The 27,780-nt window shown below is 53.8% G+C and overlaps 3 protein-coding genes across 6 annotated transcripts; 1 reads left to right on the top strand and 2 right to left on the bottom strand.

Annotated features, from left to right (window-relative positions):
- On the top strand, positions 609-3,717 carry DNASE1L2 (deoxyribonuclease 1 like 2). The gene is given in 8 exon segments (XM_018040615.1): positions 609-733; positions 976-1,163; positions 1,256-1,344; positions 1,439-1,522; positions 1,602-1,769; positions 1,771-1,891; positions 2,007-2,258; positions 2,622-3,717. Coding segments are annotated over 7 exon segments (912 nt in total). The 5' UTR covers positions 609-733; positions 976-1,019; the 3' UTR covers positions 2,676-3,717.
- On the bottom strand, positions 3,949-17,215 carry ECI1 (enoyl-CoA delta isomerase 1). The gene is made up of 7 exons (XM_018040613.1): positions 17,104-17,215; positions 16,884-17,009; positions 14,554-14,681; positions 6,898-7,044; positions 6,139-6,260; positions 5,876-6,054; positions 3,949-4,458 (listed from the first exon to the last, which is right to left on the bottom strand). Exons 1-7 carry the CDS (start codon positions 17,153-17,155, stop codon positions 4,292-4,294), a joined length of 921 nt encoding a protein of 306 aa, XP_017896102.1. The 5' UTR covers positions 17,156-17,215; the 3' UTR covers positions 3,949-4,291.
- Positions 17,946-27,143, bottom strand: RNPS1 (RNA binding protein with serine rich domain 1). 4 transcript variants are annotated; one of them, XM_018040423.1, is made up of 8 exons: positions 27,051-27,143; positions 24,058-24,245; positions 23,661-23,816; positions 22,858-23,049; positions 22,568-22,670; positions 22,129-22,282; positions 19,364-19,505; positions 17,946-18,824 (listed from the first exon to the last, which is right to left on the bottom strand). In XM_018040423.1, exons 2-8 carry the CDS (start codon positions 24,126-24,128, stop codon positions 18,725-18,727), a joined length of 918 nt encoding a protein of 305 aa, XP_017895912.1. In that variant the 5' UTR covers positions 24,129-24,245; positions 27,051-27,143; the 3' UTR covers positions 17,946-18,724. The 4 variants fall into 4 exon arrangements, with proteins under 4 accessions (XP_017895912.1, XP_017895913.1, XP_017895914.1 ...); XM_018040424.1 differs by having other exon boundaries at positions 18,275-18,824; positions 26,658-27,117; XM_018040425.1 differs by lacking the exon at positions 27,051-27,143 and adding an exon at positions 26,222-26,629 and having other exon boundaries at positions 18,275-18,824.

Here is a 27,780-nt window from a genome sequence, read left to right on the forward strand (position 1 = left end):
CCATGGGGCTGGCGGCACCTTGGCGATGTGTGGGTGTCATTGGTATGTGGACAGGCAGCCTCTTGCCTCTGCCCTGCTCAGCTGGAGCCGTGACCCCCACTTCCTGTGCCCGTCAAAGTGGGTGCGTGGGGATGCTGCTTGCTGGGGAATGAGGCCGGGAGAGCCAGGAGTCTTGGCTTTATCCCTGAAGTGATGACATGGAGAAGCAGCAGAAGATGCTGGGCTGTAAACAGGGCTGGTCTTTCCTGATTGGGTGGCCTTAGTTTCCCTGCGGGGATGCAGCTTGAAGGAGATTCTGGGTGACCTAGTTTCTCGGGGGTGGGGACAAGAGGAAGCCCTGGACTGTGGTCATGGCTGGCCCTCTTTTCCAGTCCCGATGCAGCTCTTGGGCTGGCAGAGCCATCTAAGCCCCTGTTCTGATGTGGGGGCCCCAGATCAGTCTCAGGGTGGATGTCCTGCCTCCCTGTCACCACCTCCCCCTGTGTGTGAGGGGGCAGTCCTCTGTAGAATGAGAGGTGAGAACCAGGAGTGCAGCTACCAGCTTCATGGAGGGGGCGGGACGCAGGCAGTCTGGCCCCTCCCTGGGCCAGGGCTACAAATACCCCTGGAGCCGGGGCACCAGCGCTGCTGTGGCACCAGCCCTTGCAGTCTGTCTCATGCCACAGACACACCCCTAGCCTGAACCTCAGACCTCTACTGGGACGCAGATCCTGAGTCTATCCACACCCCTCAGGTGAGTGCGGTGTGGGAGTGCTGAGCGGGGGCTGGATGGGAATGGACTCCCAATATTTGGGCCTCAGTTTCCCCATGGAGGAGGAGAATGGACAAGGCTGTGAGCCCAGCAGCACCCTGGGGAGACCTGGAAAGCAGCACCCGGTGGAGATGCCTTCCTGCCGGCGGACTGTAGGCAGCAGAACCTGCCTGCCCCGGCTCACAGGGACAAGATGAAGAGTGGGCTGGTGTGTCCCGCTCCAGGTCTGCGCTCACACCCGGCCGTGTCTGTCCCTCTAAGACCGCCCATGGGCAGGCCCCTGACCTTACTGGCCGCGCTCTGGGCGTTGGAGGCTGCCAGAGCCCAGGCGCTGCGCATAGGAGCTTTCAACATCCAGAGCTTCGGAGACAGCAAAGTGTCGGACCCGGGCTGCTGCGGCGTCATCGCGCAAGTGAGGCTGGGGGCCTGTGGCGGGGTCGCGGCTGGGCTCTTCGGGCTGATCTGCGGGGCGCCTGACCCTGCACCTGCTGGCTCCTCCCCCAGATCCTGGCTGGCTATGACGTCATGCTCGTGCAGGAGGTGCGAGACCCCGACTTGAGCGCCGTGTCCACTCTCATAGAGCAGATCAACAGGTGCGGCGGGCAGGGCCCAGTGTGGGAAGCCCCGGCCCAGACCCCAGGTCTCGGAGCGATGCCTTGACCCCCGACCCGAATCCTATCTCCGCAGCGTGTCCAAGCACGAGTACAGCTTCGTGAGCAGTGAGCCCCTGGGTCGGGACCAGTATAAGGAAATGTACCTGTTTGTCTACAGGTGAGGGGAGGGGCCGCGGGGCGTGCGGAGCGGGGGTCCCCCTCACGTCGCCCACCCGTCCTTTACCCCCTGCCCCCAGGAAGGACACGGTGTCGGTCGTGGACACGTACCAGTACCCGGACGCCGAGGACGCCTTCAGCCGGGAGCCGTTCGTGGTCAAGTTCTCGGCACCCGGCTCCGGTGAGGCCCCGCCCCCGCCCCGCCCCCGCCGGCCCCGCCCCCTCCGCCGGCCCCTGACACCCAGCTCCTCCTGCAGCCGCCAAGGAGTTCGTGTTGATTCCGCTGCACGCGGCTCCGCACCACGCCGTGGCCGAGATCGACGCGCTCTACGACGTGTACCTGGACGTGATCGACAAGTGGGGGACCGACGTAAGCGCCCCGCGTCCGCAAGGCCCCGCCTCGCCCCCACGACCCCACCCGGGAGGGAGTCGTGCTCCTGGGTTGGCCACAGAGTCTCAGACCCGGCTCCCGCCGTGCCCCGCAGGACATCCTGTTTCTGGGCGACTTCAACGCCGACTGCAAATACGTGAGGGCGCAGGACTGGCCGGCCATCCGCCTGCGCAGCAGCGAGGTCTTCAAGTGGCTCATCCCGGACAGCGCCGACACCACGGTGGGCAACTCGGACTGCGCTTACGACCGCATCGTGGTCTGCGGCTCCCGCCTGCGCAAGAGCCTGAAGCATCAGTCAGCCACTGTGCACGACTTCCAGGAGGAATTCGGCCTGGACCAGACTCAGGCAAGTGCTGGGGCCGGGGCGGGGGCAGTGCTGGACCCGGATCCCAACCTCAGGGGATCAGGCACTCCCCTCCTTGCACTAGCGTTTCTAGAAAAGGCCCTTAGAGGTTCAGGTCTGACCAAATGGAACAAACCTGGGGTGGCAGTGCAGGAAGCTCTTTCGTCCCCGGAGTGGGGTCCTGAGACTGTGCTCCCAGCCCACCCACAGGCCACACCTGCCGTATACATCAACACCTCCCCCCAAATGCAGAGGTTTGTTTGGACACCCAGTGGGCCCCTTCCTGGATGGGGGCAGTTTTCCAGCGTGGTGCTTGAGGGACTGGCTGCTCACCAGGGTCTCAGGCTTGGCCCCTTCTCCCTCCAGGCCCTGACCATCAGTGACCATTTTCCTGTGGAGGTGACCCTCAAGTCTCACTGACAGCCCTGGGGCCTGGCTGGGGCATACTGCCTGCAGACTCTGGCCACAAGGAGCAAGCCCCACAGATCTCCTCCAGTGTGGCCAGCCAACCCCCAGCGAGGCTGCAGGGCAGAGGCAGCTGGGCCTGGACAAGTGATGGGACCACTCGGAGCCCATTTCCCTATCTGTGAAATGGGCTGCCACCACCTACCTCATAAGGTTATGAGAAACATCTTCCAGCATGCTGGGCACGCAGCTGAGCTCGATAAACAGCACACACTCAGCCAGGGCCCCACACACGTGTGGGCTCTGACTCCTCCAGGTTCCTTCTTAGGGCTCAGGACTTCTGGGACACAGACCTTTGTCCTGCCACCCAGCAGATCCCTGGTCCCAGCCCACCTAGGGGACAAGGACTGCCTGGCCTGCCCACACCACATTTTTCTGCTGGGAACCGACCACTTCCAGACCTGGCTGGCTCCAGAAGACAGTGCCTGTGTAAACTAAGTGCTTCCAAGCACCTGAACTGAGTGCACATGGGGTAAGTGCTCTCACACACGTCGTGTGAATGTGCAAGGTCAACCTCCCAATCCTCAGTGACCCTCCTCCAGCCCCGGTTCCCAGGTCTGCAGGCCTCTAGCAGCACTTGTGGGTACGAGGGTCCTGTCCCACCCAGCACTACAGTTGGCGGGGGGAGGTCAGGAAGGTTGTCCCCCTGCCCCCACCTGGTTGGCGGCCCTGGGACTTGTGGAGAGCCCCCTCACTGGTGGAGCAGGCAGGCTGGGTTAGGGTCCCACCCATAGAACCCCAGCAACTCACTGGTACAACCCCTTCAAAAGTGCCTTCCTGGTAGCTTCCTCCTCAGGAGCCCTTCGCTGGGCAGAGGCTCATCAGGGAGGCCTGCACTTGGGGTAAGCCCATCCCAAGGGTGGGGGACAAGCAGACTGGGGTACACAGTGTAACTGACAGGGATCCGATGAGGTTGCTGGTTTTTGAAGCATCTCACCTTTGGCAAGATTTAATTGGCCTGAATTATACTGGAGAGTAAAACTTTTGTTTCAAAAGAGTTTGGACAACCTTTTCGTGTTAGATCTTTCTGAAATAACATTTAGGACACTTGCAATGTAAAATGCCTCCCTTCCTCCTCTCCAAGTTACCCAGTTTCTCGGAAATTTGTACGGGTTTTCCATCCAAACATGGTGGCCCAAGGTCTTTTCCCATTTCCTTCTCTCGTGGGGCTCATCAGCACCAACTACCTGGCCTTATGCCTCTAGCAATGAGGTGTCCCACCAGCCAGGAACGGGACACTCGAGGGCTTTATTCTGCTCTGGGAAAAAACAGCATGCATGCTCAATGGTGACGTTGCCAAGGTCCAGGAGGGGCCCGCCTGCCAGTGTATTATCCCCAGTCAAGACACTGCTTGCCAGCTGTGCCCCTGCCTACCCTCCAGGCACAAAGGGCACCTGGGAGTGGCAGCAGGTCTTGGGACTATGGCTGTGAGGATCAGGGCCTTCTAGGGAGATGGGCCAAACAAAGAGCTGGAAGTAATTTTAAATGGGCAAAGACTGGACTTAAGTCCTCTAGAGCCACAGTGCCCAGAAGCGTGGGTTCAGCCAAAACCCCGGCAGGCAGCCCTGCCCTCAGCCTTTCCTCTGTCGGAGCTTCTCCAAGTACACCTGCAACGACTTCTGGATGGAGTCTCTGCAGATGAAGCTGACAAAGTTCTGGATGTCGGCGTCGCGCTGCCTCAGCAGGCGGTCTGCGGTGGCCTTTCGCATCATGTTCTTGGTCAGCTGGCGTGCGTGATCTGAAGAAGATGGGGCCCCCCTGTGAGGACCTGGGCTCTGCGCCGGGACAGCAGTATTGCCGAGCTGCCCCAGACGGTTCCAGCCGAAACGCCAGCAGAAAACTCAAGGGAGCAAAGGAAGAAAAGGAAAACCACCCGTCCCCTGCTGTCCGCCGACTGCTTTTAAAAATGTACAGGATGATACTGTGAAAACTGCCTTGTCAGCCCGTTATCTTCCCTCAGCTATAGCTTCAGGAATATCTTCTGTGTCGCTAACTATTCTTTACCACGTCATTAACGGCTGGCTATGTGGTATTCAGGCATCAGCAAACCTGGCCCCCCAAAGCTCAAGAGCTAAGAACGGTGGTTGCATTTTTATGTATGGTGGGAAAAACATTTTAAAGGTTAGTATTTTGTGACATGTAAAAATCATCTGAAATTCAGAATTCAGTGGCGTGGTGTTCCAGTAACACTAGATACACTTCCTAGTTCACACACCCACAGGCCTCACTCCGGTGCTGTGGTTATGGCAGTGACCGTGTGACCAGCAAAGCCGGGCATCTCCCTGGCCCTTTACAGACAGGTGACCCCTGGTTTCTACTGTCACTGACATAAGCACTCTTATCGCCAGATGTGGAACCTAAGAGCCGTTTCCAGTTGTCTGTGTAGTGGGTTGACTAGTGGACCCTGGAAAGGCATGTGTAAGTAGCCTGATTAGGAAAAAGGTTTTTGCAGAGGTAACTGAGATGAGGTCATCTTGGATTTAGGGCGGGCCCTAAATCCAGAGAGGGCTTCCCTGGTGGCTCAGTTGGTAAAGAATCCGCCCACAATGCAGGACCCTAGGAGACCTAGGAAGATCCCCTGGAGAAGAAAATGGCAACCCACTCCAGTATTCTTGACTGGGAAATCCCATGGACAGAGGAGCTGTGTGGGCTACGGTCTGTGGAGCTGCAGAGAGTCGGGCACGACTTAGCAACTAAACCACCATAACCACTGCCTGAATCCAGGGACGGGTGTCCTTAGAAGGAACGGGAGGTCTGAGATAGAGAAACATGTAGAGAAGGTGTGTGAAGACACAGACAGAGGCTGGAGTGATGCAGCCTCAGTCCAGGAGTCTCTGGAGCCCCTGAAGATGAAAGAGGCAGGAAGGCGCCGCCCCAGGGCCTCTGCAGAGAGCAAGGCCCTGCTCACACCCTGATTTTAGACTGGCCTCCAGACTGTGCGAGAATGCATTTCTCTTGTTTTAAGCACCTAAGCGCCCTCACCCCTCAGTTCCCCGTCTTGTCACTTGTTATACCAGCCTCAGGACACAAAGTCAGTCTGCTACTGTGAGCGGCTCATCTGTGTATGGCTTGAGAACTCCTGGGCTTACGAGGAGCCTCAGGCTGAGAGAGGAGGGGGCTCTGCCGGCCCACGGGCACCCCCACCCGCACCTCACCTGGGACGGCCAGCCACCGGGCCATCTCTGAGAGTGCCGTGCTCAGCACTTGGTCCTCCGGCACCACCTGGTCCACTAGGCCCACCTGGAGAGCCTCTGACGGCGGGAAGAGATACCCCAGCTGCAGGGCCTGCTCCGAGGCGCGGTGCCCAATGGTGTTCACGTATGCATCTTTGAACCTGGAAACAGACACCCGACTTGGAGTGGGGGCTTGGGGTTCCTGGCCAGGGGGTGGGGGTGGTGGGCCTGGCCCCTGGCCTTACCAGAAGGGGGCGGTGATGCCCAGCAGGGTCTCGTTCAACCCTATGTGGTACTTGGGGTTGTCAGCCAGGACCCGGCAGTCACAGGCGAGGGCGATGATACAGCCCCCCGCGGGGCAGGCTCCCTGTAGGGAGAGCCAGACCTCTGAGCTGCCCCGTGCACGCTCCCAGCAGTGGTGAGCTCCTGGGTGCCTCCAGCCCCCTTCCCTCCCCCTCCCCGTGCTGCACCAACCCCGTCTGGGGGTGTGCACAGCAGGACTTGCTCACCCATCAGCCCGCACACCCCTCTTCCCTCAGGCTCACGTTGGGGCTGCAAGCGGCTTCTCCTCTCTGCTCTTGTCCGGTCCCTCAGACGCCAAATGCACATCGGGCCTGGGCTGTCACCTCACTCCTGCCCCAGATGGCCCGGGGCCATCACTGTCCTCATCTCTCGCACCCACTGTCCACGAGGAGGTGGCTGGCTGCCCAGCCCCTCCTCTCCAGCCGGCTCAGGGCCCCGGCCTCTGCCCCACCTTTGCCTTAGGTTAGGCCAAAGTGATGCTCCCCAGAGGTGACCATGGGCCCTGGCTTCTGTCCCCATTCACAACCACCACGTGACCCTCTCTTCTCACTTGGTCTGTAACGGCACACTGACAACCTCTGCAGGCCTCCCTGACTGCCCCCTTCCTCCCTGAGGGCTTTCTAAGGGAGGGCCACGTCCACCCACCCCAAGGGCTGGCCCACAGTCAGCAACCCAGGTGGCCCCCCAGGAGGAACACGCACGTTGATGGCAGCAACCAGCACCAGGCTGGACAGGTACGTCCGCAGCCACAGCTCCTGCACGGCCTTCCAGTACTCCGCGTAGTGAGCCGGGTTCCTCCCGCACATCTCCGTCAGGTCCAGGCCGGCGGAGAAGACCCTGGGGCAGTCCTGGGGGGTGGGGGCACCGTCAGAGTCTGTCCCAGGGGCCCAGGGGGTGTACAGGCACTCGAGGGCCAGAGGAGCTGAGGTCACGCTCAGCAGCAGGATGCCGCCCCCAGATGCCCTGAGCTGGGGGCTCCGGGGACTCAGCTGGGACCCCCTGGCCTGCCATATTCTTCCCCTTCCAGCTTCAAACAGGACGGGCAGGCAGCAGGGTCAGGTCCTCCTCAGGGACATAAAATGCAGGCTCTGTGTACCCATGCGCACGGCCCAGGCAAAGGAGCCAGAGGTCGGGGAGGCTCCTGACATCAGAGAGGACAAGCGTTCTGGCTAACCCCAAAGGGCCAGCAAACCACAGACCCACCAGAGAAGGAGGGAGCAGCGAGCGGTCAAGACACCCCTCCCCTCCGCCACGGGCCATAACTCATGAGACTGAAGGCTGGGGTGGGGGTGCAGACCAAGACAGAGGGGACTAGTGCTCCCAGTGTGGACACCAGGTTCAGGGCACTTGGGGCAGGAGGGGACCCCGCGCCTGGGTTTCCCACAAGCCCTTGCTGGAGCATGTCCGGCGCCCGAGGCTGCTGTGAGGTTACTGATCGCTAAGCAGAGCTGGCTACGGTCGCCACGGGCTGCTGCAGACGACAGCCCTCCCCCCACCTGCCCCCCAGTGTCCATGAGGGGTGGCCACACTCGACATCCCCTACATCCTCATACAAACTGACTGTAGCCAAATGCAGGGCAGGTGTAAACGCACCCTGAGCCTCTCATATACATGGTGCCCATGTGTGCACGGCACCTGCAGGCTGGCCTTGTTTGCGTGGAACACGTGCCACTCTTGCCTCTAAAAAGCACCCCTGGGGATGGGAAGCTGGGCCGTCACCTGCCAGAATCTTGGGGGGGGGGGGTGGTGAGCCGCCCTGCTCCAAGGATGTGGCAGGACAGCCGTCTAGCTTTCCAGCCTTCCTCCTTAACCTCTTCCCACCGCGGGCCCCTGGCTCCTCCTCCCCGCTGCCCCCCAAATTCAACACACATTCTCAGCACCGAAGTGGACAGGCCGACAGTGCGGCCCATGGTCCTGGCACTGGAGAGAAGCAAAGGCAAAGAATTCTATTCTGGATGCGAGCGAAGCAACTGCATCGATGCCAGCCGGGGCGACTTCTGCCAGACAGAAGGCATGGGGGCTGGCCTGTTTCTGTGACTTCCGACCTCAGTGATTCTTCTGCAGCGGGTTGAGGTCAGGAGCGAGTGAGCAAGGGAACCTCCTGTCTATTCTCACTCCCTCCCCCGACCCCATTGTAGCAGGGGCTCTAATAAAGCCTTGCCTGAATTTCTTGTCGAGCCTCTAGTCAATTTCTATTGGATGAGCAAGGTCAAGAACCCTGGTTGGTATCAGATTTATGGCCCCCAGTGTGTGGCTCATCCCTTTCCGCGGCGGGGATCTGGGCATCTCTGGGGCCCCTGAATGCAGCTTCCCGGTGGGCAGCAAGTGGCCACCTGAACCCTGCCTTCCTGACCCTGGGGGCTCAGGTCCCTCGTAGGCAACACTGTCTCTGCCTCCTCGTCCTTTCCCCTCTCCTGCTGTTTCTCTGTCTCTTCTCTGTCCTCTCCTTTCGAGAGTGCATGCCGGGCAGCCACAGCCTCACTCCTCTCGGCTGGCGAGACCTCTGGCCGCCCACGGTGCACCTCGACCTGCGGCCAGCAGAGGCCGGAGAGGCTAGCCTCACCCGTGCAGACCCTGACCTAGTGGGCCATCCCTGCCCAGAGAGTCGTGAGAGTGACAGGCTCAGTCCTCACGTCGGGCAGCGGCTGGAAGGCCCCGCTCTCTTTCAGTCTTCTGTCCCTCCCGTTTCACCTCTCCCTTGGTCCTCATACCTGCACTCCCACCCTTTTTTAATCTGGAAAACTTGCCCGTGTCTATAAGCTTTTGTCATTGCTATCTTCACCTTAGGTCGTTTAGTCTGTCCAGCTGCCCTGCTGATGTGGGCACGGTGGAGGACTTAAGCCTTGAAATACAAAAGCAGCCCTTGTATTGTATTATCTCAAACACTGCTTGAGACTCCAACCTTGGGTTACTTGGTGGGATTTTAAAGAACAGAAAGAAAGGAGTTTTCGTTTCTCCCCCCTCTGCCTCTGCAATGGAACTGCTCTGACTGCATGCTCAGGAACCACCTGATTCATCTGTAGTCCCTCAGAATGAAGGGAAAATGCTGGGGGGGGTGGTGGTGGTGGTGCGGGGAAGGCATTTTAAATTCAAGTTGGAAAACTATGAGGCCTCTGGTTCTGTCTTTATGTAAAAATTAACTTGTAAATGGGCTGTCTTCAATTAGCTTAAAGGCAATTAAGCCCTTATATATTCTCAGAAACATAGAAGAGGCTCATCAGAATACATTTTGGGCTCCTGTGATCTGGGAAAATAGTCAATATTTAATTAATATCTGGTATTAGTGCTGGCTTAAGCTTGTGGGTTTAATTAACACAGACCTGTACTTTAGAGTCACTCACATTAAGTATAACACTTTCATTGTACCTAGGGTTACTGATGGAGAAGGCAATGGCACCCCACTCCAGTACTCTTGCCTGGAAAATCCCATGGACAGAGGAGCCTGGTAGGCTGCGATCCATGGGATCGTGAAGAGTCGGACACGACTGAGTGACTTCCCTTTCACTTTTCACTTTCATGCACTGGAGAAGGAAATGGCAACCCAATCCAGTGTTCTTGCCTGGAGAATCCCAGGGATGCGGGAGGCTGGTGGGCTGCCGTCTATGGGGTCACACAGAGTCGGACACGACTGAAGTGACTTAGCAGTAGCACCAGCACCAGGGTTACTGAAAGGAAGTGCATACTATTCCTGTTATAAAATTTGTCACCAGGGAAAAAACCCGACATGATTACATTTTTAAGTAAATGTAAGTGGGGTTACAGCTTTTTGGTAAACTCTAGAGGAATAGTTTTGTGTTGAAAGCATACATCTAAAGCAGTCCCTCCCAATGTTGGTAACTTAAAAACTAAAACTAAGTAAAATGAAAGGAATTCATTGGGTTCAAGGACCATTTCCAATAAGATGAAACAATGAGAACACTGCTGGCTAAGCATGTGTAAGCTGACCTACTTTTTACTTTTGTCTTCTTGTGAAAGAGAAAAGAAGCCGTTTGGTGCTACCTTGAGATGGCCCCTGCTAACCTACAGAATGCCAGTGCAGAAGGCCCTTCATGGCAGCTTAAGGAAAGTTGGGCGTGTGTTTTCAGAAGGGTGTATGAGGAGCAGAGATACATTTTGTTTGTTAAAGGAAAAAGAATGATTCTGTCCTAAAGCTGGTTATTTCTCAACAGAAAGAGCAAGGGACAAAGCATGGCTGATGAAAGCTGCAAAACGCCTCCGGAAGAGAAACATGGAGAACAGAGTTTTTATGTGGTCAGGACTTTCCAAGGTTGAAATCAATTTAATTGGGTAAATGGGTTTTATTCAGGGCAAGCTGATGCAAGACGTGATTTGGTTTCTGTCTCTCATAAGAGAACAAAGTTTTCCTGGAATGCTGCGTTTGACGTCAGATTGTGTGTTTCTGTGCCTTTAAGTGATCTGTAATGACCTTTGAAATCTTTTTGTTTTTCACCTTAGATCAAGAAATAACTGTTTCACAGTCACCTCGATTCTATCAACCTACGATTCTATCTATCTATTCTATCTATAACATTGTGAGATTTTGGGTGGACTTTCCAAATATCAAATTGAAATTACAGTTCTTTTGACGTCCAGGTTAACTTTGAAACTGACGTCCCCAAAGAGAGATCCAAAGCTAACTGGGTTCACTGGGTGTGTTAAATTCCGTGGGAAACACTGTCCAAACTCACTGTTGCTGGTCTCAGATGGGACCATCGGGCTCTCCCCAGTTTTATCGCGACCACCATAACAGATGGGGAGGGGGCTTGGGGTGCTTCCGCTGTCCAGTCTCTCCCCTTACTCTACGTCCAAAAACCCCGTGGGGACACTCCCAGCTCGAGGCCCTCAGGTCCTGGCCCCATGACATTTCCCACTGCGTCCAGCTCTAGTTCCTCCAGGATCTCCTTCCCTCCAGGCCTTGGCAGCCCAGACACTGTGACTACCTACTGGGCTGGCCACGTCCAAGCAGCCCACTTCCTAGGCTTTCAGTTCAGTTCAGTTCAGTTCAGTTGCTCAGTCGTATCCGAGTCTTTGCGACCCCATGAATCACAGCACGCCAGGCCTCCCTCTCCATCACCAACTCCCAGAGTTCACTCAAACTCATGTCCATTGAGTCAGTGATGCCATCCAGCCATCTCATCCTCTGTCATCCCCTTCTCCTCCTGCCCCCAATCCCTCCCAGCATCAGAGTCTTTTCCAATGAGTCAACTCTTCTCATGAGGTGGCCAAAGTACTGGAGTTTCAGCTTTAGCATCAGTCCTTCCAATGAACACCTAAGACTGATCTCCTTTAGAATGGACTGGTTGCACCTCCTTGCAGTCCAAGGGACTCTCAAGAGTCTTCTCCAACACCACAGTTCAAAAGCATCAATTCTTCGGCGCTCAGCCTTCTTCACAGTCCAACTCTCACATCCATACATGACCACTGGAAAAACCATAGCCTTGACTAGACAGACCTTTGTTGGCAAAGTAATGTCTCTGCTTTTGAATATGCTGTCTAGGTTGGTCATAACTTTCCTTCCAAGGAGTAAGCGTCTTTTAATTTCATGGCTGCAGTCACCATCTGCAGTGATCTTGGAGCCCCCCAAAATAAAGTCTGACACTGTTTCCACTGTTTCCCCATCTATTTCCCGTGAAGTGATGGGACCAGATGCCATGATCTTCGTTTTCTGAATGTTGAGCTTTAAGCCAACTTTTTCACTCTCCTCTTTCACTTTCATCAAAAGGCTTTTTAGTTTCTCTTCACTTTCTGCCATAAAGGTGGTGTCATCTGCATATCTGAGGCTATTGATATTTCTCCTGGCAATCTTGATTCCAGCTTGTGCTTCCTCCAGCCCAGCGTTTCTCATGATGTACTCTGCATATAAGTTAAAGAAGCAGGGTGACAATATACAGCCTTGATGTCCTCCTTTTCCTATTTGGCACCAGTCTGTTGTTCCATGTCCAGTTCTAACTGTTGCTTCCTGACCTGCATACAGGTTTCCCAAGAGGCAGGTCAAGTGGTCTGGTATTCCCATCTCTTTCAGAATTTTCCACAGTTTGTGATCCACACAGTCAAAGGCTTTGGCATAGTCAATAAAGCAGAAATAGATGTTTTTCTGGAACTCTCTTGCTTTTTCCATGATCCAGCGGATGTTGACCATTTGATCTCTGGTTCCTCTGCCTTTTCACATGCACAATCTCAAGCAGGTCACCCCCACATCAGGGACGCTGTTACATACATCATAAGGCATGAACGTCAGAGACAGCAGATCCCCCTCCGGAGAGACCTGGCGGCACCCTGGCACTGGCTGGGAGGGCCCCTCTGGGGAACCCCTCGTGTGAGGGACCGATGACCAGAGATGGCTGGCTAGGAATCGACAGGAGAGCAGAGGACACTCAAAACCCCAGAAGTTGAGAAGGCATTTGGAGGACCCTCGAACCCCTTCTGACAAAAGCCTCCTGGTGAAATGCCTCTGGGACCCGGGACTTCATTTCTAGGAGTGCTCTCAGCCGAAGGGTTTTCAACATGGGAGGATCCTCTTCTAAGCCAGAAGAAACACCTCTGGACTGTATCCTTAAAAATTGGAAATCTGAAAAAACAGATGGGCTGAAAAGGGAAAAACTTAAACTGTACTCTAACACTGCCTGGCCTTTATGTAAGTTGGGGGGATGGAGAAAAACTGTGAGGGAAGAATTATAAACATATGTACACACTCAAAATACGCCCTCCTTCTTTTACATGCCCATGCAGCTACCTGGAAAGAAAGGAGACTTTTATCGTACTTTTTAAGAAAGAGGACTTGGGGCTGAGATTTACATCTCATAGAAGCAAAACCCTAAATGAGGCTAGATTACCTGGCCAAGATTGTACCTGATAGGGGTTGACTCAGTTCAGTCGCTCAGTCGTGTCTGACTCTTTGCAACCTCATGAACTGCAGCATGCCAGCCTTCCCCATCACCAACTCCCAGAGTTTACCCAAATTCACGTGCATCAAGTCAGTGATGCCATCCAGCCATCTCATCCTCTGTCATCCCCTTCTCCTATCCCCAATCCCTCCCAGCGTCAGGATCTTTTCCAATGAGTCAACTCTTCACATGAGGTGGCCAAAGTATTGGAGTTTCAGCTTCAGCATCAATCCTTCCAATGAATAATCAGGACTGATTTCCTTTAGTACTGACTGGTTTGATCTCCTTGCAGTCCAAGGGACTCTCAAGAGTCTTCTCCAACACCACAGTTCAAAAACAGCAATTCTTTGGCGCTCAGTTTTCTTTATGGTCCAACTCTCACATCCATACACAACTACTGGAAAAACCATAGCTTTGACCAGACGGACTTTTGTTGGCAAAGTGATGTCTCTGCTTTTTAATATGCTGTCTAGGTTGGTCATAGCTTCCAAGGAGCAAGTGTCTTTTAATTTCATGGCTGCAGTCACCATCTGCAGTGATTTTGGAGCCCCCCAAAATAAAGTCTCTCACTGTTTCCATTTTTCCCCCATCTATTTGCCATGAGTGATGGGACTGGATACCATGATCTTAGTTTTCTGAATGTTGAGCAGAAAAGGAGTGGTTTGTGCAACTGTCAATACTTTTTCTCACATATGAAGTTAACACCTCCTTCCAGGTAGAAACCCATGCCAAGAAAATCTGTCAACAAGCCATTTGACTTCCACAGGTAGTTACCTACTAATCCTTGCCATTCAGTGTGGGCAAGGAAATGAAAACTGGCTCTCTAGCTTGTTCTCTTGGATGTCGCAGGCATAAAAAGTCTTCTGCCAGGAGGTTTTCATTTTCTCATAGCCTTTGTCAGGCATATGGTTTATGCTGCGTTTTGTCTGGTGCACTGCTGTCTGCCTACTGATGTAAACCTGCGACTAAGACTGTCGGGTCCAAGGAGGATCCAGAAGGAAAAAGCCCGCCCTCTGAGACCTCGGCTCTAGGACCTGCCTGCAGAGGGATGGGGAGCAGTGCTCTTGGAACAAGCACAGTCTTGGGGGCGAGCCTGGGCGCCAGGAAGCTGCTGAAAACCAAGTCCACACAAGGTCCAGACTTTTGTGAAGTCGCATGGTTTCAAGGTCACCCCTGCCTAAAGGAACCCACTCTCACCTATATCCAGGCCCGGGTATGGAACACCAAGGTCTGCCCCGGGGCCTGGCCCCACAACCACGTGGGCCTGGGAGGCAGCCAGGGACAGAGGCATCAGTCGCCTGTGGGTGGACTAGCTGCCCACATCCTGGCTCCTTCAAGTCACACCCAGGGCTATGACCCCTGGAAGGCCTGCGATCACACCTGCACTTGGGCGGCCTGGGTTTTCTCCAGCCTGTGATGTGTGTGGAGGGCTTTCTGAGCTTGGGGCCTTGTGGGGAGCTGAAGAGCACTCACGGAAGTTAGGATGACGCCGCGGAAGGTCTTGTCGTTCTCCAGCTTGTCCAGGCTGATGACCAGCTCCGTCAGCAGCTCCAGGCTGAGGGAGTTTACGGGGGGATTCCTGAACTTCATCACGGCTACCCCTAATTTGAAAACAAAGAGGACAAAGCTCGTGCCAGCACAAGAAGGGTGCCCCCAGTCACCTATGGGAAGGCCATGGGAAGACATACAGCTGCCGGGCTTTTTAAATTGAGGTGAGATTCACGGATCTTATAGAGAGAACCCGGTACACATCTGCAGTTGCCATTCCTTCCACCCCAGCCCCTATGCCTGTGCACTACGTCACTTCAGGCATGTCCGGCTCTTTGAGACCCTACGGACCAAAGCCCTCCAGGCTCCTCTGTCCATAGGATTCTTCAGGCAAGAATACTGGAATGGGTTGCCATGCCCTCCTCCAGGGATCTTTCTGACCCAGGGATCACTAATCACTGATCTCCTTCTTGTTCCTAAGGACTTGCCAACTGTGGACATTTTATGGAAGCGGAATCATAGAAAATATGTGACCTTTTGTGTGTGCCTGCTCTCATTGAATGTTTTCAAGGTTCATCCATGAAGTAGCAGGTGTCAGTGGTTCATTGCTTCTCAAGGTCAAATAACTTTCCATGGTCTGTGTACAGCACGTTCTGCTTATCCATTCACTGGCCAGTGGATACTTGAGTTAGTTCCATCTTTTGGCTGTTGAGGGTAATGCTGCTGGGAGCACTCACATACACATTTTTGTTGATCTTTTTTGGGGGGTTTAAATGCATTTTACTTTTAGACAACCTACATGACACGTTTTTTTCCCTCACAAACAATGCCTCCGCTCCAAATAAATCAATGTTCAAAACAAATGAAGAGCTCACGATGATATCAGTCCAATTTTCTCCCAGATACCAAGTCTGACATCCTCATGGGAGCAGACGGCCTTATTGTAAGTGAGCAACTCTAAGAACTAGACGTGTGAGAAAGAACTCCAGTTGGGGGTTCTGGTTCATACTTGTTTAAGGATCAAGAGTAAGAATATCAGGGGCCGGATGTTCTTAAAACTCTCCGTTTATACATTCATTCTGCCAGCAACAGGAAAAGCGGGAGTGAAGGGCCTGCCCCTGTGGACAGTGCGGCTACTGGCCTGGGTGAGGTCGTCTGTTCCCACTGCCTGGCCCAAGGGCAGACCCTAGGGGCTTCAGAAATGTCATCCTACGCAGAAGAATCAATCAGAACTTTCAGAAGTGAGCTCCCCAAACGTGGTGCGGAGCTGTTTCTGAAGCTGACTCTGGATCTTTGTTGTTTAGTGAGACAATATCTAAGAGTTTGGGGGAAAGGTAGAGACCAAAGGTGAACAAATGGACTTGGACATCACCAGGTAAATAATCACATTCCTGGTATGGGGTGGGTACAAAATAAATGTTTCTTGAATGTTGAACAGAATCCAAAATCAGCTTTTTAAAAAAATACTATTTTTAATGGGGGGATAATTGCTTTACAATATTGTGTTGGTTTCTGCCATACATCAACATGATAGCACTTTGGCACTTAAATGAAAACATTTTATAACGCACTTTTACTCCATTAATTCCTCCAAGTCTCAACATGCCTGAAAGCCATCTGGGTCTGGCAATGAGGACAGAACCATGCTTGGCTTTGACCTCAAACTCAACCTCCTACCAGGATAAGCCGGCAATGTTTAGGAGGCTCAGAGGTGGGAGGCCACAAGACAGCTTATCTTAAAATGTGAATCTGTCTGTCTCTGCCCCCAAGCCCACTCAGGACCTAGCTCTGAAGGGCTCTCTGGTGGAGAAAGCACAGCTTTCTCTTTCAAAAGTGCTCTTTCTACCTCTTTTTTTACCCACCTTGGAGACTTTTAAGAGGTGTTCTGATGGGGGTGGGTAGGAGTGATTTTACTTGTGGCTCCTGGCTGTAATTAAAAAATATCTGCTGGGTTCTGTGCCACCTGGGAGTATTAAAAAGTTAAAAATGTTATTCCATGATGCTTCCAATTATTTTCACTTCCCAAGTTAATAGCTTATATAAGGAGCACATACCCCAAACTTTAAAAACAGAAACATGTTTATCTTCATAATGAACTGGGGTGGGGGCTGGTGGTGGTGGTGGTGGTCGTGGTGAAACAACTCGACTGGAGATGACCCTTAGCTTTGAACTCAACAGAAACCTACTTCAAAATCAGGCTTTATCTCGGGATCTTTAGAAATTCGAGCGCTTTCCCGGGTCCGCATTCTAGGTCTGGGTCCGGAGCCGGGGGCGGGGCCCCACCGCGGGGATGCCGGGCGCTCGGGGTCGCTTACCTGAGGCCGCGTCCGGCTCCACCAGCACTCTCTGGCTTCCGAAGAGTCGCGCGCCGTCCCCGCCGCCGCGGCCACCGTCGGCCGCCGGCTCCGAGCGCCCAAGGGTCGTGTCTCGGAGCAGCGACCCTGCGGAGGTCGGCGAGAGATCCGTTATCCCGGGCCCCCGCGCCCCCGCGCCCCCGGGCCCCCGGGCCCCCGCGCCCCCGCGCCGGTCACGCACAAGGACGGAGCAGGGCGCGCGCGGGGAAGCGCACTCCCAACGCCAGCGCCATCTTGGCCGAGAATGGGCAGCCGGCGGCGCGGGGGTGTGATCTTGCCGTCTGCCCCGCCCCCGGGGCCCGGGCCGCTCTTCCAGGGCGGAGCCTCGGGCTCCGCGGAGCAGGACGTCTGGGTAGATGCGACCGCACGTAAGTCACGGAGCCAGAGGTTTGCGCTCAGCGGTGGCCAGGAGCTGCGGGGACCTCCCTCCGGCCACCCCGCAGAGCGTGGGCACTAGAGCGCCACTTCCTGCTGGCGACCAGATTTGCTAGCTTAGCCGGGGGCATGGGGGCATAACAGGCTGGTGACAGAGAACTGACCTTTCACCTCTCCTCCTGGGGGTGGAGGAGGCGACAGCTTCCCTTTGCCCTCAATCCTGCTGAGCACACACTGTGCTGGCATTCAGTTTGAAAACGCTGGACACAGTAAGGGCCAAGGGTCTTAAGCGTTCTTACTTCTGGAACAAACCCGTTTTTGAGGTGGGAAAGTTTTTCCATGGCCATCTAACACAGTAGTGAATGAGATCCACCTTTTTGGTCGGGCAGAATTCAAGGCTCCTGGAACACAGTTGATAACTCCCCTGGTGGTCCAGTGGTCAAGACTGTGCTCCCAAGGCAGGAGGCAGGATCCTGGCCAGGGAACTAAGATAAACACGTTCAAAGTTTTCCTGGTTAAAGTGTTTTGCAGCTATGACTTTGGAAATGAAACCAAACATTTATTTTAGGCAATTGTGTTTAATTCCCTCATAACTGACGCGGCCTTTGGGGGCAAGGGGCAGGAAGGAGGCAGTGAACCCGGCAGACATTGCACTCTAATCCTAGGTTTATTCAACACAGTTCTTTTAATCTACACAACGAAGTACAAACACAACATCATCTAAAATGCTACAAAGTTACAAAACTCAAAACAAAATTTATAGTACTGACTGTACAATAAAAGCTGAAAAAGCAATGTACACGTTGCCAAGGTAACCAGCAAGACCACCAAGAATACCAACACAGTGGAGTTGGGGTGAGGGTGGGGTTCTGTGATGACCTGGCAGAGCTGGCTCTCAACAATTTCAGAAAGAGGGGGTCTCTGTGTGTGTCCCTGCACACGGCTACGTGTGTAAAGAACCGTTCTGGGCAGATGATGGGGGTGGGGGTGGTATTTGACCCTAGAGGTTAGAAGAGGACTCAGGCTGGGCCAGGCTAACAGGAATAGCAGTTGCCTAAAAGCACGCGTTTCCTGTGGGGCCCTCAGACCGGCCCCAGGTCATCTGTGGAATGGGAAAGTGGGCTCCCAGGCTGGGGTTATCCCCCCACCTGGAGTCTCCTGCTCACCCCTGCTGGCTCTGCCACTAAACTGACTCTCAGGAACTAGAAACGTGGAATTGCTCTAGCTAGAAAACTGGAGAGCATCTTTACAAGCACGACCCCAGACCCACAACACTCCTGCCGCTAGAACCCTGCCGCTGGGGAAACGTCTGATCGCTGCCTCCACCTTGAAGCCTGCCCCGAGGGAGGGATTTCTTCCCTGTGACCCCTCTGGAAACCAACAAGAGCAGTGGGAGGGAGTCGCAGGGGCGGAGCTCCGGGCCCCGCCTATCGGGAGGAGTTGGAGCTGGAGCGGCTGCGGTGGCGGCGGCGGCCTGGCGAGCGGGAGCGACGGCGCGCGGGCGAGCGACGGCGCGGGGAGCGTGACCTGCGGGGAGAGGAGACACAGTGTCAGACGGGGAAACCCGGAAACCCACGCCCATGACCACAGGGTTGCAGCAGCCTTCACACAGAGCGGCATGGCTCTAACTTGCCAGTCACACAGCTAGATCCCTCTGGGTGGCGCCGACAGAAGCCCTGGGGAAGCCGGAACCATTCCGGAGACTAAGGGTTCTGTCTCCGCGGGCCGTGCGGTGCAGCTGGCCAGCGTTAGCAGAGGAGGGACGGCTCAACCCCGGCCTCTGCCAAGGCTGTTCCCTACTCCTCTGACCCTTCGGGTCTTCTCACAGAGGGCAGGGAGGGGCCGCACCTCTGTAGGTCCCTCAGTCGGGCAGCTCTTCCCTTCCCGGGCTGGAAGGAACTCGAGACCTCCAAGGCTACCAGTACCCATGCTGCTTCCCCACCCCCATCAGGGGGCAGGCAGGGCTGGACAAGGCCCTGAAGTCACTGCCCCCTCACTTTGTTTTGTCAATAAATACAGGGAAACTGGTCCTAATCAGCCCCCTATGAAACTCCAGAGTGACCCACCTTCTCCTTATCCGCGGGGGTGACCTGCGCCACATAGGAGGTGGCGGCAGCATCCTCCTGGGAGGACTGAATCTCCGGGGCGGTGGCCGGGGCCAGGGAGCTAGCACAGCGGTGGCAGTGATCTCCTGGCCATCGATTTGTCCTATTGAAAAAAGGGTAGAGTCACAAAATCCCTATCTAACAAGCACCTACCCTGGTGGGCAAGACAGAAAGGAGTCTGAGGGAACAAGGACAACACACTCTGGTCATAGAGAAAAAGCAGCTCATGATCGCTCTCACTGGAGGTCTCATCAGGAGACCCACGGGGGCAGGACCCCAACCCAGGACTCCATCTCGGTGCGCTGGATAGCCTTCAGGGGAAGCCCACTCAGGTTGGCACCTAAAGAACAGGCCAGAGCCTGCTTAGCGAGGGGAGGGCTGTGCTCCCACCCTGAGCTGGAAGCGGGTGCTGCCCCTGGACGTCGTCCTTGCAAGCAACGGGAAGGGGGCAGGAGAGAGGAGCAGGGAGACCAGTCGGGCTTCAGCAGGACAGAGATGGGGTGAAATTATAAGAACTCAAGGGATGACGGAGGGACAATCCTGGGAGCCCGCTAATGGGTCAGGTAAAGGATGAGCTGTGATTTGGGGGTGGAGGGCGGGGGGGGGGGGGGGGGGGGAAGGGTTGCATCAGACAAAGAAGGAACTAATTCGCGGGTAAGAAACAAAGGACAGGATATTCAGGAGACTTCAAGTCTGTCTAAAGAAAGCATGCAAAACGTGCCTCAGGGAGGGGAGTCTGTGCACAGCCAGTACTAAAGCCACGCAGGTGAATGAAACTGCAGAACTGCGAGGGGAGGCAGCTCAGAATGGGGCACGAGGAGCCTGCAGGGTCTCAGGGAGAGAAAGTAAGAAGGAAACTGAGGCAGAAACCCAACAATCCCAGGGCACCAAGCACAGCCAGTGTGTTCCCAAGGGTGGGTGGCAGGCTCTTCTACCTTCTCAGTTTCTGCTTTCAAGAGAACTTCTGAGGTACTGACTCACGTCAGTACAAATCCAAGATGTGCACCTATGTTCAGAACATACTTGAAAGGCTTAAGTAGATACAGCCTAAGGTGGCCCTGGCCCATGAAAGTGAAAGTGAAGTAGCTCAGTCGCGTAGGACTCTTTGCGACCCCATGGATGGTAGCCTACCAGGCTCCGCCATCCATGGGATTTTCTAGGCAAGAATACTGGAGTGGGCTGCCATTTCCTTCTCCAGGGGATCTTTCCAAACCAGGGATCGAACCCGGGTCTCCTGCTTTGCAGAGAGACGCTTTACCATCTGAGCCACCAGGGAGGCCCAGGCCAAAAGCTATTCCTGGTTAAGGTACTGCATGGGCACTGACTATGTAACAACAAAGAAAAAAAAGGGAAAAAAAGGAGAAAGGTCATCCTCTACCTGCTGCTGCTAAATCGCTTCACTCATGTCTGACTCTGTGCGACCCCACAGATGGCAGCCCACCGGGCTCCCCCACCCCTGGGATTCCCCAGGCAAGAACACTAGAGTGGGTTGCCATTTCCTTCTCCAATGCATGAAAGTGAAAAGTGAAAGTGAAGTCGCTCAGTCGTGACCCCATGGATTGCAGCCCACCAGCCTCCTCTGTCCATGGGATTTTCCAGGCAAGAGTACTGGAGTAGGATGCCATTGTCTTCTCTTATCCTCTAGCTACCTGCCAGTAAAAACCAAGCCCTTCCATTTCTTTCTGGAGACTGATCGGTTCCATTCAGCACAATACAAAGAGACAGAGAAAAAGTCCTACCAGAATCTTAAGACAAGGTGGAATATTTATCATCACACACATACTGAATGTGTCTAAGCCTCCAAAATTTTTAGCAAGTGCTCAGACTCCATCAAACACAAGACTGACAATCTCTAAAACAAAGGCGTGACTCAATAGGAGTTGATGCCTGCACAGTGACAGATCCCAGTTTATGCTGAACTCCTAAAAACACTCCAGGGGGATTTAAGGAGATTGAAAGACTTAGAAGTACCAAGGAAAATTTTGTACTATACAAACTCTACCAGGGTTCAAGGGCAATTATCTTTCAAACATGTAAAAGGGCCTCCAAGGATGCCAAGGTTCTCAGGGGTTCAGACTCTTCCCCCCACTCGGCCTGGCAGCCCACGTGGGGCTCAGGCACTCCTGGCTCAGCTCAGCTGCCTGGAGGACAGAAGCAGCAAGGGTCCATCGAAACCTACACTCCTTAAAATGCTGCCTATTCGAGATGCAAAACGACTGGCAAATGTTCAGTCCTTCAAAGGTTGTCAAAGCCAATACAAAGTGGCTGTAAACGTCATCAACAGTTAGGATGCATTTTAGGAAGAGGTAAAATCTGTGGATTTAGAAAGTTATCTTAAAAAAAAAAAAAAAAAGTTATCTTAAAAATGCTAAGTTTTAGCAAAACAGAGAGTAACTCAGGATTAAAGAAAACATTCCCATATAAAAATGTTTCATTATAGTCAAATACTTTGTGAAGAAAAAAAAAAATCGTTCATTTGATCCTTAAGTTTTAACAGATTGAAATATTCTTAAAATGCTAATATATTCATATTTGATGAATACTTTTTCAAGAATAATGCTCTGTAAAACATGTTTTTGGTAAAGACACACCCACTGAGTAAGAACTGGAATCTTGACAGAGCTCCAAGGAAATTCTCACATGCAGCCAGACTGGAAATCGGTTCTCATCACACCAGGTATGGTGGGCAGCTGGTCTGAGACAGGTCAGAGCAAGGCTGGACTTACCTCCGTCCATGTGCTTCAGCGCCTTCTCAGCCTCGTCTGGATTCTCAAACTCCACATAGGCGTAGCCTTTAGACAAATGGGGGTGCATCCTTTCTACAGGCATGTCAATCATTTTAATTTTCCCATAGGTAGAGAATATCTCCATGATGTGATCCTAGGGAGGAAGAAGGGTCACTTAGGCTCACCCTCCCATCACTTGTGTAGAAGTCAGAGAACTCGCCACACAATGACCACACCCTCAGCACCCTAAGCACACACACAAAATATATTCTGTTAAAAGGAAGTAACCAGTGCTCTACTTGGTCACATGCCACCAACTCAGTCCCCAGAAATGCTGCATTCTACGTTTACCTTCTGGCAGAGGCGGGCTTCTCGTTTTCCATTTTAAACATCTGCAAGAATCACCCCAATGTCCACTGGACAGAAGCAGATTCCTCACCTTGGTCACATTCCTGGTGAGCCGCCCAATGTGTACTTTGGTGGGTTTAGGGGAAGGGCTCCGCCTTTTCCTTTCCTTTTCGTCTCTTTTGGGTGGTTTGGACCTAATTGAAAAATACAAAATCCTATTAAGACAGTGAAACTCCTTTTTTGGTCTACTTTAGTAATAACTAATGGTAATCTTATAGCCCCAGTCTGTAAATTTAGGTCCCAGATAACTCATGAGTTTTGGAGGTAATCCCCTGAACTGACCAGTCCCCCGTGGAGAAGAGGGGCTGGAAGGGGACTCACTTGGAGCGGGAACGCCGCCTGTTGTCGTGTCTGCGCCGAGAAGGGCTCGGGGAGCCGGAGGAGCTGCTGGAGCTGGAGCTGCGCGACGTGCTGGAACTTCCCGAGCGGCTCGAAGCCGAAGACGAGCTGGAGCCGCTGCTGGAGCCCGTGCTGGTGCTGGAGCCTGAGCTGGAGGTAGAGCTGGACCGGGACCTGAGGGCCAAGAGGGAGGGGTCACCAGTAGAAGCAGTGCTGCCTCACCGCAGACAAGTCAAGGGGAACCACTGGGCTCGTATTCTCAAGCCCCAAGGCTTTCCCCAGCACCCACGGACACCCTCCAGCCCCATCCTAACAAAGCCCTTGCAGGGACAGAAACAGCATATGTACCATGCAGTGACAGGACTGCTTCCTACCTACACAGAAGCCTTGCCTACTGGGAGGAAAAGGAGCAGTCTGGGAAATCAGAGCCCCCGGCTCAGCTTGGAAGGCAGCTACTGACTGACACAGGCTGGTTTTCAACAAAAGGAAAAGGAAAGAACCAGGCTAGGATGATCCAACCACAACTCCAAATCAAAAGCACGCGAGAGAAAAGCATAACTCAAGATGTTGCATTCCTAATGCCTCCAAAAAAGAAAACAAACAAACATACCAACACCGTCCTCTGTATGATCAGAGCAAAGCCCAAACCAGTCTGCCATAAATTAGTAATCTGAGTGCTTTCTTTATCAATAAAAAGAAAGAACACTCTGCAGGCTCTTTGGGAAAGAAGAGGGCCATGGCCTTGGAAGTAAGGCCCTGACAAGGCCCTGACCTGCCAGCCCCACCTGGTGCTGCTGCTCCCGCTGGAAGCACTGCGCCTCTTCCGAGTCTTATCCCTGCCACGATCCTTCTCGCTCGACTCCTTGGTGGCCCCTTTATCTTTAGAGCGGTCCTTGGACTTCTCATCAGAGCGGTCTTTGCGTTTGGTGGGAGAAGGCGCCCTGGACAGTGAGGGAGAGTGTGAGATGACATGCCCCTTGGGCTGAACCCTGAAACCACAGCACAACCCAAAAGGGGATGCAAAGGGCTACAGAATCCCCAGACCACCACAGAGCAAAAGGGTCTGTGGCTTAGGACACTTTCACTGTAAAATTCAAGATATTTCCAATGTCCCCCTTTCTGAGGGTCCCTAACAACGAGCACCCCGAAAGTAGCACTAGAAAAATCTGACAGAAGGATTACCTAGTGCTGGACTTTTTATTATTTTCTTTGACTCCTAGCAAGCTCTTCTTTTTCACTCCTGATAAATCCATTCTCCCCTTCTGAGGTGTTCAAAGCAGCAATGGCGGCCTCACTTATCTGAACTCTCACGTCTAACTTGAGTCTGAGAAACGATCCCTAATCGATTGCAATTTACGCCAAAGTGCAGCCTAATAACAAGATAAAAGGATTCACAGAGTAAATTGGCAAGGCAACAAATCTACTTTGCAGTCAAAAGCTGAGCATAGGAGCAGGCAACAAGGAACACAGTCAGCAGTGTGCATCTACCAAGCCAGGAACACTTGGGCCGGGTCCATTTCCTCCGGGGATCCTGCCCCCACAGGAGGCACGTGAAGAACTGTCGGCTCAGCTTGTCTTTTTCTTAAGCAATGGTGTGGGTGGTGGGGTCCTGTTCTTTGACAGGTAGCACAATGCCCGTTTCTCACCAGTTTTGCGGTAAGCCCTCTACAGTCCTTTAGAGACACTACAGGAGCACATTGGCAGGCAGAGCAAACCCTAAGTGACAGGATTCGACCCCGCTTCACTGCTGGAATCTTTGCAGGATACATTGGATAGATATTATGACTGGAAGCAAAAACCATTTCAAGTGACTGGTACCAGTATCAAAACATTTAATAACCAAACAAATGAAACGTCCCCCATGAACATTTAAAAAGTAGTAAAGTGAGACAAAACATAACAGAAATGTAACCTGTAGAATCTAGGTGGTGGTTCTGTGACTATTTGGCGCACTAAATTTTTTCAGCTTTTCTGTATGCTCCCATTTTTGGAAATGGATGCATTCACATGTAAGGGTTTAGCTAAGTTCCAGAGCTGCAGCATGTACTCAGTAAAAGGTCATCAGTAAAAACTACTCAAGAACAAACTATTAATTCATTATGTGCTCTGTTTCCTGGGGCTGTTGCCTTTAAGTATTTCCAGTGAGGTTTTGCGCAATTTGCTTGAGTTGTAGAAGCAAAGATCTCGGGACGTTAGCCTCAACTACTCCTATCTCACCTTCCTGTAAGTAACCTGGACACAGCCCACCAATTGGAATCCTGTTTCCATGTGCGCAGTGCTGCCAAAATGCTGGATAAATTTCTGACTCAAGAAAGAGTGCCCAGCTGTGGACAGACAAATAAGAGTGCACTGTTCTTTTCCAGGGCTGTGAAGTCTTTTTAGACATTACGTCTTAAAATGAGACGGCATACACACAAAAATAAGCCAAAATTAAGAAAGAAAAAAGGCACTACAGACACTCAGTGAGGTGTCTGTAACACTGAGCAACATTGTAGCGGGCTTGCTTGGACAATCAGTGAGTATAAGTCAGTGCTTAAGAGTCCGAAGTTCCCCTGCTTGGGGTCTGATTCAAAGCTTTGTTGTGTCTTTGTATCAATCCCTTAATCATTCCGAGCCTCAATTTCTCATCAGCATTAAGGAGAGACAGACAGTTCCTACACTTCATAGCTGTCAGGAATATAAACAAAAGTAACCGATAAAAGAGTCTTGGGGACCTAGTTAAGGCTCAACAGATGTTAGCTAATATTAGGAGAAAGGCTTTGGAGGCTTTTCTCTGAGGCAAACTCTTGGCTCTTAAGTCACACAGCCTCTGAATGATCAGCAGGGGTCCCTGGACTGCCCCCATTATGATCACCAAGAGTAGCACTGTCCAATAGAAAGAGAGCCAGTTACAAGAGTACTCTAAAATTTTCTTGGAGCAACGTTCCAAAAAAGCATTAGTTAACAGATGAAGTTAACTTTGAGTAACGTATTTATCTGACACACTACACCCCACACATAATCTTTTCACCAATCAGCATACAAAATGATTAATAAAATATCCATGCTTCCCCATGCTAAGCGTGTTAAACACATCAATTTGAACTAGGTACATTTCAAGTACTCAGTAGCCACGTGTGGCCAGAGGCTACCTTATTACACAGCTGACCTAGAATACATATTCCAGGGCCCTACCCCAGTCCTAAAGATCTGCTCTTTGTAGTTTGTGAAAACAAGCACCAGCGTTTATTCTTAAAATTCAATTAAGACCACAGAGTAAAGGAAGGCTTTTCTGGGTGTGGCCAGAGGGCTAGAAAGCAAAGGTTGATTATGTTTACACAAGTGCAGGTAACAGGACCGTGGTTACCTCCCCCATCCTCTGGAAAGGTGCGCGTCCAACAGCCAAAAATAGGAGAGAACAATTAGTCATATCTCGAGTACATGGCGTTTCAGCTCACATCTTCGGAGCACCTTCTCCATTTACAAGTACATTTCAGGCACAATTCATGAGAGATTGGAAAAGGCCACGCCTCTGCTCCGTCGATTTAACCTTTCCGTATCCTCTCTTTTGGGGTTACCGTCAAACTGGGCTCCAAGACATTAGGGGCCGTATCCCCAAGGGCTAGCACCGGGAACGACACACAGGAACCCCGCAGACGTTCGTGGAGTCGATGTTTGAAATTAATGGCTTCAAAGGGAGGGTCAGTCGGTCACCCAGGGGATCCCAAAACGCATCTCGTACCCACCGGCCCCGGCCCCGGCCCCGCACGCGACCTCGGCGCCCCGCGTCCGCGTTCACTCACAACTCCCCAGTCCAGGAGCCGGGCCGCGGGCGCTTCCAGGGCAGGGCCCGGCGTTGCAGGCCTGGGTCTCCAGCCCGGTGAGAGGGCCCGGACGGCGGAGGCCGAGTTCCCGGCCGCTCCGAATCCCGCGGGCCTCACGGGTCCCGCTGCAGAGCCGAGGAAACGAGGGCGCCCTTCCGCCCGCCGCGGCCCCGACCACTTCCGGGCCGCAGCTTCGGCGCCTCCCACTCAGCCCGCCCCGGGCCACATTCTTTCTTCTCAAACCCGGAGCGACGCCACAGGCCCCACCGTCACCACCACGTGGCCAAGGAGCAGGCCGGCTCCACGATGCGCCCCGCCGAACATGGCGGGCGGGCCCCAAAGCTCGGATGGGGTCGGATTCCCGGTACTTACATCTTCCCGCCGCCGCGACCTCCTCCCGCTCTTCTCAGCCTCAGAGGGCGGCGCGGCTCTGGCGTCAGGATTAGGGAGCGGGAAGGAGCGGTCGTCCGGCGCGCAGCGATGACGTCGAGCCCCTCGGCCAATGGGCGCGAGCGAGAGTGTTAAAGGGCCAAGGCCTGTTTAGGAAGAGGCGTCGGGGCGCTTACTCTGGAGGGTCGACCAGGGCTGCCCCGGGCGGGCTGCACGCCTCGTGGGGCCATCAAGCTGGCAGCTCTCTGGGGCTGGGAGGGCTACTTCGTGCGAGCAGTTTGCTGGCTGGCGCGGAGAGGGTTAAGGCGGCCGCGGGCCCGCCCCTCTCCGTGCGCGTGCGCACCGGGCGGGCTGCGGGCCTGGTGGCGTCCCGGGTCGCTGGGCTCCCGACCCGGCTGCTACGTGGAGGGTCCCGGGCGGCCCGGCGGCGGGGTTGGAGGAAGGGTGCGCGGGTGCTGCACGCTCTGGCGGCTTGCCGTGGGCACCCGTAGGGCGGAGGTGGCTTCGCGAGCAGGGCAGTTGCGGGGATGGGTTCGTGCAGTTACCGCTCATGGCGTGCGGGGTGATCCTGCAGGCGCAGATTCTGTGCCGGCGGAATTGTACCAGGAGGACAAGGCAGCGGGTAGTGCAGCCAGAACGAGCGGGCTGCAGAAGGCAGGGTGGAAGACAGTGTGCAGAAGGGGACGCGCCTCCGAGGCGCTGACCCTGCCGC

This window comes from Capra hircus, chromosome 25 (assembly GCF_001704415.2).
Source record: "Capra hircus breed San Clemente chromosome 25, ASM170441v1, whole genome shotgun sequence".
Lineage (NCBI taxonomy): Eukaryota > Metazoa > Chordata > Mammalia > Artiodactyla > Bovidae > Capra > Capra hircus.